The 14,070-nt window shown below is 46.0% G+C and overlaps 1 protein-coding gene across 2 annotated transcripts in view; it reads right to left on the bottom strand.

Moving 5' to 3' along the window:
• Positions 1-14,070, bottom strand: part of DMD (dystrophin) — a 2,642,350-nt gene that overhangs the window by 1,394,039 nt on the left and 1,234,241 nt on the right. For both annotated transcript variants that reach the window (XM_056556147.1, XM_056556148.1), the window contains exon 44: positions 5,490-5,643. In XM_056556147.1, coding sequence (XP_056412122.1) covers positions 5,490-5,643 — 154 coding nt within the window. The remainder of the gene's footprint in view (positions 1-5,489; positions 5,644-14,070) is intronic.

Below are 14,070 nucleotides of genomic sequence, written 5' to 3' on the forward strand. Positions count from 1 at the left end.
GGTATTAAAGAAACATTTGTTTACAAATAAGTAGTTGCTCATAAAGTAGTAAAGGATTTGATGCATGGCATTGCTATTGCATACAGATATAGTTCTATAACTGCAATAACGGTTAAATGCGTTATTGCATGCTGACATGAACCAATATTATGGTATTTGCCATATTGTAATAGTCATTAGCAAAAAAAAGGAGAACAATTAAACAATATGTTGTCCTCAAAACCCAGTGGTGTGTGATATAATAGACATGGCATCATAGCATAGTTCTTCTGGCAAGTGCAGCTTCTGCGAGTGCTATGGTTCTCTAAATAATATGCCCTAGCTATCCATATGATACACTGATTCTAAAGGGTTAAAAACCTAATAATAATGAGCCAATCTCTTGAAAATATTTCTATGCTGCTTAAAAACCACCTTTTTGCACTTTTATGGCATACATCAGCTGTCTATTGATTAACAAGGACTGAAGGTTTATGCGCAAATATTCAAAGATATTTAAACAAACAACATGACTTATTAAAATAAAGCATTCTACAAAAGAGGATTAGGCATATCTGAACTTCATAGAGCTGTCCTGAAATGAAAATTTCTTGCTTGGATCACAAGGTCATTTGCATACTTGTGAAAGCATTTTCTGAGATTTCCTTTAATTTTAATATAGTCCTCTATACAGAGAGATCAAATAACAACAATCTGTCTGACTATTAAAAGGCTGTAAAGTCGGTTTCTCTCTATTGCTTATCCTAATAAAGTATTGTCATTGCGCACATTCCATCATATAAGCTTTTCAGATACTAGAAGTTGTGTCTAAAGTAATCAGAAAACAAGACAAAAATATCCTACATAAAGGAAGATTCCTGGAATGAAAAGTATTCAAGTAAGACAAATATTTTGCACACAAAAATAGAACAACAAGCATTATTTGTCATCTATATATCGTGTTCCCAATTCCTTGGATCAAATACAAATCTCTTCCAGTAAGACACACATTTCAATAGTAAAACACAGTAAAGAAATATAGTACAGAAGACGGCTGTACTCACAAATCCCAACATAGTACAATGGAGGAAAATACCATATATATATTATATATTTCTACATACATCACTGTCACGATGCCGGCTGGCAGGAGGTGGATCCTCTGTGCCAGAGAGGGATAGCGAGGACCGTGCTAGTGGACCGGTTCTAAGACACTACTGGTTTTCACCAGAGCCCGCCGCAAAGCGGGATGGTCTTGCTGCGGCGGTAGTGACCAGGTCGTATCCCCTAGCAACGGCTCAACCTCTCTGGCTGCTGAAGATACTGAAGATAGGCGAGGTACAAGGGAGTAGGCAGAAGCAAAGTCGGACGAAGCAGAAGGTCGGGGGCAGGCGGCAAGATTCGTAGTCAGGGGAGATAGCAGGAGATCTGGTACACTGGTTATAAACACACAAAACGCTTTCACTGGCACTAAGGCAACAAGATCCGGCAAGGGAGTACAAGGGAGGAGACTAGATATAGCCAGGGAACAGGTGGGAGCCAATTAAGCTAATTGGGCCAGGCACCAATCATTGGTGCACTGGCCCTTTAAATCTCAGGGAGCTGGCGCGCGCGCGCCCTAGAGAGCGGAGCCGCGCGCGCCAGCACATGACAGCAGGAGACGGGAACGGGTAAGTGACCTGGGATGCGATTCGCGAGCGGGCGCGTCCCGCTGTGCGAATCGCATCCCCAACGGCCATGACAGAGCAGCGCTCCCGGTCAGCGGGACCGACCGGGGAGCTGCAGGGAGAAGGACGCCGTGAGCGCTCCGGGGAGGAGCGGGGACCCGGAGCGCTAGGCGTAACAGTACCCCCCCCCTTAGGTCTCCCCTTCTCTTTATCGGGTAACTGCCTCCCCTGGGATGAGGACCCCGGGAAAGGATGGAGGGATTCCTCAACGGCAGGCAGAACCGCAGGAGTAGGAATGGGGAGAGAGGGCAGAGGGCGAGACCTGGCACGGGGCAGTGTGACACCAGGACGAGGGCCATGAGGGGACACAGAAGCTTGCCTGATGGAACTGGGAGGGGGGGAGGGGCATTTCCTGTGGCAGGCAGAGTCCTTAATGACCTTAGGGGGACCGGATACAGGAGGAACCACAGGGTCACGGCAGGGAGTACTGGGAACCGGTTTTAGACAGTTCTTGGAACAAGAGGACCCCCAACTCCTGATCTCCCCAGTGGACCAATCCAGGGTAGGGGAATGAAGTTGAAGCCAGGGAAGTCCAAGGAGAATTTCCGAGGTGCAATTGGGGAGGACCAAAAGTTCAATCCTCTCATGATGAGATCCGATGCTCATAAGAAGGGGCTCCGTGCGGAAACGTATGGTGCAATCCAACTTGGCTCCGTTGACCGCGGAAACGTGGAGTGGCTTGACAAGACGGGTCACCGGAATGCGGAATCTATTCACTAGGGACTCCCGAATAAAATTTCCAGAAGCTCCAGAGTCCAGGCAGGCCACGGCTGAGAGAGAAGAGCTGGCTGAAGCAGAAATCCGAACAGGCACCGTGAGACGTGGAGAAGCCGACTTAGCATCAAGAGACGCCACACCCACGAGAGCTGGGTGCGGGCGTGCGTTTCCCAGACGTGGAGGACGGATTGGGCAATCCACCAAAAAATGTTCAGTACTGGCACAGTACAGGCAAAGATTCTCTTCCTTACGGCGATTCCTCTCTTCCAGGGTCAGGCGAGACCGATCCACTTGCATGGCCTCCTCGGCGGGAGGCCTAGGCGCAGATTGCAGTGGAGACTGTGGGAGAGGTGTCCAGAGATCAAAGTCTTTTTCCTGGCGGAGCTCTTGATGCCTCTCAGAAAAACGCATGTCAATGCGAGTGGCTAGATGAATAAGTTCATGAAGATTAGCAGGCATTTCTCGTGCGGCCAGAACATCTTTAATGTTGCTGGATAGGCCTTTTTTGAAGGTCGCGCAGAGGGCCTCATTGTTCCAGGATAATTCTGAAGCAAGAGTACGGAATTGTACGGCATACTCGCCAACGGAAGAATTACCCTGGACCAGGTTCAACAGGGCAGTCTCAGCAGAAGAGGCTCGGGCAGGTTCCTCAAAGACACTTCGGATTTCCGAGAAGAAGGAGTGTACGGAGGCAGTGACGGGGTCATTGCGGTCCCAGAGCGGTGTGGCCCAAGACAGAGCTTTTCCAGACAGAAGGCTGACTACGAAAGCCACCTTAGACCTTTCAGTGGGAAACAGGTCCGACATCATCTCCAGGTGCAATGAACATTGCGAAAGAAAGCCACGGCAAAACTTAGAGTCCCCATTAAATTTGTCCGGCAAGGACAGGTGGAGGCTAGGAGTGGCCACTCGCAGCGGAGGAGGTGCAGGAGCTGGCGAAGGAGATGATTGCTGAAGAAGTTGCGAATGTTGGTGCACAATGGTGGACACTTCCGACAGCTGGTGGGTTAGATGGGCGATCTGTCGGGCGATATCAGAGACAACTGGCAGGGGAACCTCAGCGGGATCCATGGCCGGATCTACTGTCACGATGCCGGCTGGCAGGAGGTGGATCCTCTGTGCCAGAGAGGGATAGCGAGGACCGTGCTAGTGGACCGGTTCTAAGACACTACTGGTTTTCACCAGAGCCCGCCGCAAAGCGGGATGGTCTTGCTGCGGCGGTAGTGACCAGGTCGTATCCCCTAGCAACGGCTCAACCTCTCTGGCTGCTGAAGATACTGAAGATAGGCGAGGTACAAGGGAGTAGGCAGAAGCAAAGTCGGACGAAGCAGAAGGTCGGGGGCAGGCGGCAAGATTCGTAGTCAGGGGAGATAGCAGGAGATCTGGTACACTGGTTATAAACACACAAAACGCTTTCACTGGCACTAAGGCAACAAGATCCGGCAAGGGAGTACAAGGGAGGAGACTAGATATAGCCAGGGAACAGGTGGGAGCCAATTAAGCTAATTGGGCCAGGCACCAATCATTGGTGCACTGGCCCTTTAAATCTCAGGGAGCTGGCGCGCGCGCGCCCTAGAGAGCGGAGCCGCGCGCGCCAGCACATGACAGCAGGAGACGGGAACGGGTAAGTGACCTGGGATGCGATTCGCGAGCGGGCGCGTCCCGCTGTGCGAATCGCATCCCCAACGGCCATGACAGAGCAGCGCTCCCGGTCAGCGGGACCGACCGGGGAGCTGCAGGGAGAAGGACGCCGTGAGCGCTCCGGGGAGGAGCGGGGACCCGGAGCGCTAGGCGTAACAATCACATCAGATTTAAATAAATCATACTTCAAACTATACCATTGAGCAATTTATAAATATAATTTGCTATCTATTACTGAAATATGTACAAATTGCAGAATGGGAGGTGAGCCCTGATTGAATACACTATTGGGATATAAGAACTTGAGAATAACTCCTCTATAAAGAAACTCCATATAAAGGAAACAAGTATGTAGTGTATTAGCTCAAAAGTAATGAAAACCCCATGTATGGGGGAAAATAATGCAAGAATCTTCTATTATGGACTGCAAAACTCAGACACATAACTATCCCAGTCTAATGATTTCTATGGGGCTTTTCTGTATGCATGGTACTCAACTTTATCAACATGTACTTTGAACAAATTGGCAGGGTTAATCCAAAGAATAGCAGACAACCTGTCTGATCGCGTGATCTCCATGCCGGCACAACAGCATTACGATCACAGGAGCCCGGGGCTTCCGTGATCGTGATATCATGCCACGCCCCCTCCATTCATGTCTATGGGAGGGGGCATGATGGCTAGTCCACAGCCGTCATGCCTCCTCCCATAGACATGAATGTGGGGGGCAGGCGGCCGTGATCACCAGTCATCTGGCACGAAGCGGAGTTTGCTCTGCGCACCGCATGACTGGGGTGCCGTGACAGAGATCAAAGGGGTCCTCACAATTAGACATGCTATCCCCTATTCTTTGGATAGGGGATAACATGTCTAGCGGTGGAGTACCCCTTTAAACATAAAAAAAAATTATGTGACCCTTAACTTTTTTGCTGCAAACCAAACTTGCTGTATCTTCTATTATATGAGTCTACAATGCATGCACAGTTTAGATGAAACATATGAAATTGTATCTTGCTCATGCCAGATTACATCTCTACAATACTGCCTGATTGCTTCTAACACTTCTAACCTTATGGATGTCAACACACATATTAATGTGTCTTCTACTGTGACAGTTGAGTTTAATGCACAATGTTGCTTTTCTTTCTTTCTTTTTTTTTTTTTGCATGGAACAAGATGAGAAAATAAACATGCTCTATCTTGCTATAAAACACATATTTGGCACTTTTTGTAATTACTCTTCAATGTTCATGTGTCAATTAATAAGCAAAACATACAAATCTTAAGTAGTAATTCTGCTGTCATTCATTAAATACCTAATTTTATCCAATATTCGTCAGACCATTATTGAGACAAATACTTAGAATGCAGACTGGGGAAAAAGGAACATCATTTATGGGAATGATCAGTTTTTGCAATTCCTACCTTCACCTTCTGCTGGTGTTGTTTAGCTTTCTCCAAATCTCGTGTTTCACCTTGATGATCAGCAAGGACCGACTCAGCTTCACCTAACCAATGGTTGAAGTTATTCATGTCCTCCTGTAGTTTCATCCACTTCTCCAAAGATAAGTCAAATTTCCTGAGGAAGACAATAATTCATGTTTCAAACTATTTTAACTGCAATTTTCTGTTACATTTTGGAAATCAATATAATATATTAAATTATAAAATATTCAAATAAAAAGACGTTTAAAAGCAAACATAATATTAGAATTAACTGGGGAGATTTATTAAAACCTGTACAGAGGAAAAGTTGACCAGTTTGCCATAGCAACCAATGGGATTGCTTCTCTAATTGTTAAAAAGGCCTCAGAAAAATAAGAGAAGCAAATTTGATTGGTTGCTACTGGTAAAAATGAAACCTTCTCTTTATTCTGTAGGTCCATACGATTAAAATAATACCCTACTTATATAGGTTTGATTTTGTCTTACTTCTGAAAAATAATCATAACTACATGCACGAAAATGAATACGTTTAAAAATGTCCTCTTCTGACCTCTATAACTTTTTTTATTTTTCCACATACGGGGATGTATGAGGGCTCATTTTTGGTTTTGATTTGACTTTTTGGTCCCTTTTCATAAATTGTTTTATGATATAAAAACCAACCAAAAATACGCTATTTTGGACTTTTTTACGTGTACGCCATTGATCGCGCAGTTTAATTAACAATATATTTTTATAGTTCGGACATTTACGCATGTGGCGACACCACATATGTTTATATTTATTTTTATATGGGAACAGGAGGGTGATTCAAACTTTTATTAGGGAAGGGGTTAAATCATCTTTATAAACTTTTTTTTCACTTTTTTTTTTTTGCAATGTTATAGCCCCCATAGGGGACTATAACATGCATTACACTGATTGCAGACACTGATCAATGCTATGCCATAGCATAGCATTGATCAGTGTTTTCAGAACTTCACTGCTCCTGCCTGGATCTCAGGCACAGAGTAGTCATTCGGTGATCGGACAACAAGGATGCAGGAAGGGACCCTCCTTGTGTCAGTACAGCTGATTGGGACACTGCGGTTTCACCTCGGTGATCCCGCTCAACCCGACTGAGCTGCCAAGAATGTTTTTTTTTTTACTTTAGATGCGGCAATAAACTTTAATTGCCTCATCTAAAGGGTTAATATCGGACATCACCACGATCAGTGATGTCTAGCATTAGCCACGGGTCCCGGGACCGAGCCTATATGATGCAGTTACCCTTACATAGAAAAATAAAGGTTGAAGCAATCATCATTGAATATCATCAATATTTAGTATTGACAACAGACACTTTATTAGATCAGGTTACTTGTAACGAGTCCAATACCTATCATCTCTAGAAGGTGTTAATTTAAAGAGGCAGTGTAAAAAAAACTGTAGGCAGTGTAAAAAAAAAGTTTATCATTCTATTTTGTATCCTCAGGTGCTTAAACACTGCCCCCCCCCCCCCCCCGCATTTCCATTATTCAGATGGGTGGGGATTTTATTTAAAAAGAGGCAAATCAGGTTGACACCCTCTGAGTACAACACAGAGGAAAAAAGAATAGGAGTTCACACTATACCGCTTGAATAAAACGTATAATTTTATTGATAACACAATTAAAAACATATGTATGGACAGCAATCTCAAATACTTGTCCAATTGGGGACCAAAAAATTGACCCGGGCAACCAACAGTGAGCTTATAAATTTTAATAGAGTATATCTGGGAGCACCTGTATTGTATAATGCTTGGGTTTTGTGCAGGAAGCAATTTATTACTGGTACATATCCTATAATACCCCGCAGCAAATAAAGCTGACAATTGGGTACTAAATATCCCCTTATATTGACTCCATCTACACAAAGAAATTTGAAAGTGCGAAAAAAACGCTACTGAAAGCAATAAAGTGCATAATATACAAGTGTGTAAGGTGCCTATTGCTTACCAATGATTGCACTACTCTGTACCCCAACACCGTTTCGTATCCTTTTTCAAGGGGCTGTTGTTTCCCCCTAAAGTTACAATTTTGCTTTCATTACAAACTGCTTTACCTGGTAACTACTTAGATCTGTTTGATTTCACAAGTGCTAATTTTCAATTATTGAGGGCTAATGTTAATCTAATATTCCACAATAGTTGTAAACTTTGCCATTCATCTGCCAGACTGTCATGTCATTTTTCTAAGCACTCTAGGAACTAAACATTTCTAGGAAGCAAACACATCTACTTCACATTATTTGTGTTTGAAAGTTATAATGTTATATACATAATAATACAGTCAAATCAATCATTTTAATTGTCCTGTTGGCTCAAGGTCTCATATATAACCATAGAGCTATAAGAGAAAATATTCATAGTCACTGACTGCATGTCTTACATGATTAAATACTTTTTGGAATAGGTTATTTTTGTTATATTTTAAACCATTGTACTTGATTTTAACTGTGGTAAAAAAAGAAGGTGTTGTTTTGGAGAGGCCAGGAAGCAATGGGAATTTCCAGTGCAATAAAAAGTAATCTATTACATAGCACTTGTATTTGTTCTATAACAGTACTTTGTAAAATATTTCACTTTTCTGTTTTTACTTGTAGAATATGGCTTCTTCATAGTACCAGGTCATTGCTCAATAGGTGTAATCTGTCTTTTTGCTGCTTCTCATCTCTATTTTAAAGAATCATGCAATCACTTTCACTCTACCTGGATCATAATTCATTGAAGGGCTCCCTGGGGGCTCCTGTTTGCCCCACCAGTCTAGATTGATAGATATCTAACAGGAAGAGATCTATAAATCAAGGCTTGTGGGAGCACTCCAATGACTGTTTAGGCAGTGTGAAAGTTATGGCAAGTTCCCTTTATGTGATAGAGATCCTGTATGTGCATTCACTTCTCTGCTGAGTATGTAGACTGGACATCCTTTTTCATGGAACAATGGTTACTCCAGAAATTTGACCTCACTAAACTGACCATACAGTTTGTTAAATATAGACACAGATCTTGGCTTTACTAAAGTTGGCAGAAGAATTAAATGTTTGGGGTGAAGTTAGCTATGTGTCACAAAGAACTATGCCACAGCTACTTAGAGTAGGTTATGGTAAAAGTGGATCAATAGTGTGGAGATGTGAATACTTTTGCGTTTCTTACATAGTCTCTTTATGATGGAATTTGGATAGTAGATTATTAAAGCCAGGTGTAGTCCATTGATGGTGAACATATGGTACACGGAAGCCTCTCTTTTGGCATGTGAGCCATGGGCTGGCCCAGCGGCAGTCCACGAAGTAAACTCCACTTTTTTGACCTTCCACTGCTTGATAGCAGACATGCCCTGCGTAGACACATCTGCCTAAACCAACTCCTCATGTCAACTAACAATGTCAAAGATGAGCGTAGCAGAACCAGAAAAGGAGAGAGGGCCGCAGCAGCTAATCGTGACGTCACTGACATCAGGCTACCTGGGGACTGGAGTCTGTTGGCTCTCAAAGTTTCAGGTGACTAGGTAAGACTGTGAATGTCTGAGGGACCTGTTGCTTTCATTCTATGTAAAGTAATGCAACCTTGTGTGGACTTGCAGCACCCACTCATTGTGCTAATCATTAACCACTTAAGGACACAGGGCGTACAGATACACCCTGGCTCCCCAGTATTTAAGGACCCAGGGCGTACCTGTATGCCCATGATATTTCTGGGATGCCTGCTGAAATCATTCAGCAGGCACCCCGTGAAAACCCCTCGCAGTGATTTGCGGCAATTCTGGGTCAATCAAGTCTCTGGTGACCCGGAAAAAAAGGAGTGAATGGGGCTGTCCGGGTACCCTCAGGAGCGGCGGAAGTGGACAGAGCAGCAGGAGCAGTGGCAGCAGTGGTGGAAGTCCCGGCGGTTCAGGATGCTTAGCAACAACACTCAGCACGCACAGCCAAAACGCATGCTGGAAGTTGTATTTTTGCAACAGCTGGAGTTCCATCTACAACTCCTAGCATGCCATTCAGCTGTCCGTGCATGCTGGGGGTTGTAGTTATGCAACAGCTGGTGGCACATTTCCTATGGAAAAAGTGTGCATCCAGCTGTTGCATAACGATAACTCTCAGCATGCCCTTCGACTGTCAATGCATGCTGAGAGTTTTGCAGTTTTGCAACTGCTGAAGGTACACTGGTTGTGAAACAGAGTTTGTGTCCTAACTCGGTGTTTTGCAACCAGTGTGCCTCCAGCTGTTGTAAAAATGCAACTCCCAGCATGCACTAAGAGATCATACATGCTGGGAGTTCTAGTTTTGCAACAGCTGGAGGCACACTGCTTGCGAAACACTGAGTTAAGTAACAAACTCTCAGTGTTTCTGTCACGTACCTGGATGCGGATGTCACGGAGCAAGTAGTGGATCCTCTATCTGTGTGGCTGATGACTCTGATGACTTCACCAGAGCCCGCCGCAAGGCAGGATGGATTTGCTTCGGCAGACGGCACCCAGGTCGCTACCCCCGATAAGGCTCGACCACACAGGTACTGGGCAAGGCGAGGTACAGGAGGATGAGACAGAGGCGTAGTCAGTTTAGCAGAAGGTCAAGGCAGGTGGCAAAGGTTCGTAGTCAAAAAACGTAGCAAGGAAGTCTGGTAACACGGGTAGGCAAAACAGGCAATGGGAATGCTTTTTCTTAGGCAATGAGCACTGAAGATCCGGCAGGGATGTGTGGGAGGTGCAGGTATTTATAATGTAGTGTTCAGGTGCACTTACTAATTATGGGTGCACTGGCCCTTTAAATTTCAAAGCTCCGGCGCACGCGCATCGAGGCTGAGATGAAGCAGCAGGAGTGGACGTGGGTAAGTGACGGGCCAGGATTCGCATCTCGCGTCCCGCAATGCAAATCCCGGCCCCGCCAGTGACCGAGGACACGGGGCTACTGCGCTCACAGCCGGTGCTAACCGCCGGAGCACAGTATGTAACAGTTTCGCTACCAATGTGCCAACAGCTGTTGCATAACTACAACTCCTAGCATGAATGGTCTGTTAGTGCATGCTGGCAGTTGTAGTTTTGCAACAGCTGAAAGTTTGCTCCCCCATGTGAATGTACAGGGTACATTCACACAGGCGGAGGTTTATAGAGAGTTTTCTGCTGCAAGTTTGAGATACTGCAAATTTTGCAAACACTACACTACACCCACACAAAATAAAAAGTTAAACACTACATATTCACCCCCTTACACAGTCCCCCCCCCCACCCAATAAAAATAAAAAAGTATTGTATGGCACTGTTTCCAAAATGGAGCCTCCAGCAATTGAAAAACAACAACTCCCAGTATTGCCGGACAGCCACTGACTGTCAAGGCATGCTGGGAGTTTTGCAACAGCTGGAGACACTTTGTTTGGGAGAAACTGCTATAGGGTATTTTGGTGGTAGATGCAAATCCCTAATTTAGGACTCAAATGCGCATGGTGCTTTCTCGCTTTGGAGCCCTGTCACATTTCAAGGTAACAGTTTAGTGCCACATATGGGGTATTTAAGTACTCGGGAGAAATTGCATTACAAATTCTGTGGGTCTTTTTCTCCTTTTATCCCTTATGAAAAGGTAAAGTTGGGGTCTACACCAGCATGTTAGTGTAAAAAAAGAAATTAAATTTATTACACTAACATGCTGGTGTTGCCCCATACTTTAAATTTTCACAAGCGGTAAATGGAAAAAAAGACCCCAAAAATTTGTAACACCATTTCCGAGTAAGGAAATACCCCATAAGTGGATGCAAAGTGCTCTGCGGGTGCACAACATGGCTCAGAAGTGAGAGCGCACTATGTAAATTTGAGGTCTAAATTGGTAATTTGAACAGGGGTGGCTGATTTTACAGTGGTTCTGACATAAACACAAAACAATAAATTCCCACATGTGACTCCATTTTGGAAACAACACCCTTCACGAAACGTAACAAGGAGTTTAATTTTCATTAAAGTTGGATGTGAAAATGAAAAGTAAAATTTACCTTACATTCTTCATTTTCACAAGGAAAAATACCCCATATGTGGATGTAAAATGCTCTGCGGGCGCACTACAATGTTCAGAAGAGAAGGAGCGTCATTGGGCTTTTGGAGATAGAATGTGTCCGAAATTGAAGGCCATGTGTGTTTACAAAGCCCCCATGGTGCCAGAACAGTGGAAACTACACCCCTCACGGAATGTAACTGTCACGATGCCGGCTGGCAGGTAGTGGATCCTCTGTGCCAGAGAGGGATTGGCGTGGACCGTGCTAGTGGACCGGTTCTAAGCCACTACTGGTTTTCACCAGAGCCCGCCGCAAAGCGGGATGGTCTTGCTGCGGCGGTAGTGACCAGGTCGTATCCACTAGCAACGGCTCACCTCTCTGGCTGCTGAAGATAGGCGCGGTACAAGGGAGTAGGCAAAAGCAAGGTCGGACGTAGCAGAAGGTCGGGGCAGGCAGCAAGGATCGTAGTCAGGGGCAACGGCAGAAGGTCTGGAAACACAGGCAAGGAACACACAAGGAACGCTTTCACTGGCACTAAGGCAACAAGATCCGGCAAGGGAGTGCAGGGGAAGTGAGGTGATATAGGGAAGTGCACAGGTGAACACACTAATTGGAACCACTGCGCCAATCAGCGGCGCAGTGGCCCTTTAAATCGCAGAGACCCGGCGCGCGCGCGCCCTAGGGAGCGGGGCCGCGCGCGCCGGGACAGAACAGACGGAGAGCGAGTCAGGTAGGGGAGCCGGGGTGCGCATCGCGAGCGGGCGCTACCCGCATCGCGAATCGCATCCCGGCTGGCAGCGGAATCGCAGCGCCCCGGGTCAGAGGACGTGACCGGAGCGCTGCCGCGGGGAGAGTGAAGCGAGCGCTCCGGGGAGGAGCGGGGACCCGGAGCGCTCGGCGTAACAGTACCCCCCCCCTTGGGTCTCCCCCTCTTCTTAGAGCCTGAGAACCTGAGGAGCAGACTTTTGTCTAGGATGTTGTCCTCAGGTTCCCAGGATCTCTCTTCAGGACCACAACCCTCCCAGTCCACTAAAAAAAAATTTTTCCCTCTGACCTTTTTGGCAGCTAAAATTTCTTTGACCGAGAAGATGTCCGAGGAGCCGGAAACAGGAGTGGGAGGAACAGATTTGGGAGAAAAACGGTTGAGGATGAGTGGTTTGAGAAGAGAGACGTGAAAGGCATTAGGGATACGAAGAGAGGGAGGAAGAAGAAGTTTATAAGAGACAGGATTAATTTGACACAAAATTTTGAAAGGACCAAGATAGCGTGGTCCCAACTTGTAGCTAGGGACACGGAAGCGGACATATTTAGCGGAGAGCCATACCTTGTCTCCAGGGGAAAAAACGGGGGGAGCTCTTCTTTTCTTATCCGCGAACTTCTTCATGCGTGATGAAGCCTGTAAGAGAGAATTTTGGGTCTCTCTCCATATGATGGAAAGGTCACGAGAAATTTCATCCACAGCGGGCAGACCAGAGGGCAAGGGAGTAGGGAGGGGGGGAAGAGGGTGACGGCCGTACACCACGAAAAATGGGGATTTGGAGGAAGACTCAGAGACCCTGAAGTTATACGAGAATTCGGCCCATGGGAGGAGATCTGCCCAGTCATCCTGGCGGGAGGAAACAAAATGTCGCAAATAATCACCCAAGATCTGGTTAATCCTTTCTACTTGTCCATTGGACTGGGGATGATATGCAGAAGAAAAATTTAATTTAATCTTGAGTTGTTTACAGAGAGCCCTCCAGAATTTAGACACGAATTGGACGCCTCTATCCGAGACAATCTGCGTAGGCAACCCGTGAAGACGAAAAATGTGTACAAAAAATTGTTTAGCCAACTGAGGCGCAGAAGGAAGACCAGGAAGAGGGATGAAATGTGCCATTTTGGAGAATCGATCAACGACCACCCAAATAACAGTGTTGCCACGGGAAGGGGGTAAATCAGTAATAAAATCCATACCAATCAGAGACCAAGGCTGTTCGGGGACAGGCAGAGGATGAAGAAAACCAGCGGGCTTCTGGCGAGGAGTCTTATCCCGGGCACAGATAGTGCAGGCTCGCACAAAGTCCACAACATCCGTCTCCAGAGTCGGCCACCAATAGAAGCGGGAGATGAGTTGCACAGATTTCTTGATACCCGCATGACCTGCGAGATGGGAGGAGTGACCCCATTTGAGGATTCCGAGGCGTTGGCGAGGAGAAACAAAGGTCTTTCCTGGAGGAGTCTGCCTGATGGAGGCAGGAGAAGTGGAGATCAGGCAGTCAGGTGGAATGATGTGTTGCGGAGAGAGTTCAACTTCTGAGGCATCCGAGGAACGAGAGAGAGCATCGGCCCTAATGTTCTTATCGGCAGGACGAAAGTGAATCTCAAAATTAAATCGGGCAAAGAACAGAGACCACCGGGCCTGGCGAGGATTCAGCCGTTGGGCAGACTGGAGGTAGGAGAGGTTCTTGTGGTCGGTGTAGATAATAACAGGAGAACTTGATCCCTCCAGCAGATGCCTCCATTCCTCAAGTGCTAATTTAATGGCTAGAAGCTCTCGATCCCCGATGGAGTAGTTCCTCTCCG

This window comes from Hyla sarda, chromosome 2 (assembly GCF_029499605.1).
Source record: "Hyla sarda isolate aHylSar1 chromosome 2, aHylSar1.hap1, whole genome shotgun sequence".
NCBI classification, from domain to species: domain Eukaryota; kingdom Metazoa; phylum Chordata; class Amphibia; order Anura; family Hylidae; genus Hyla; species Hyla sarda.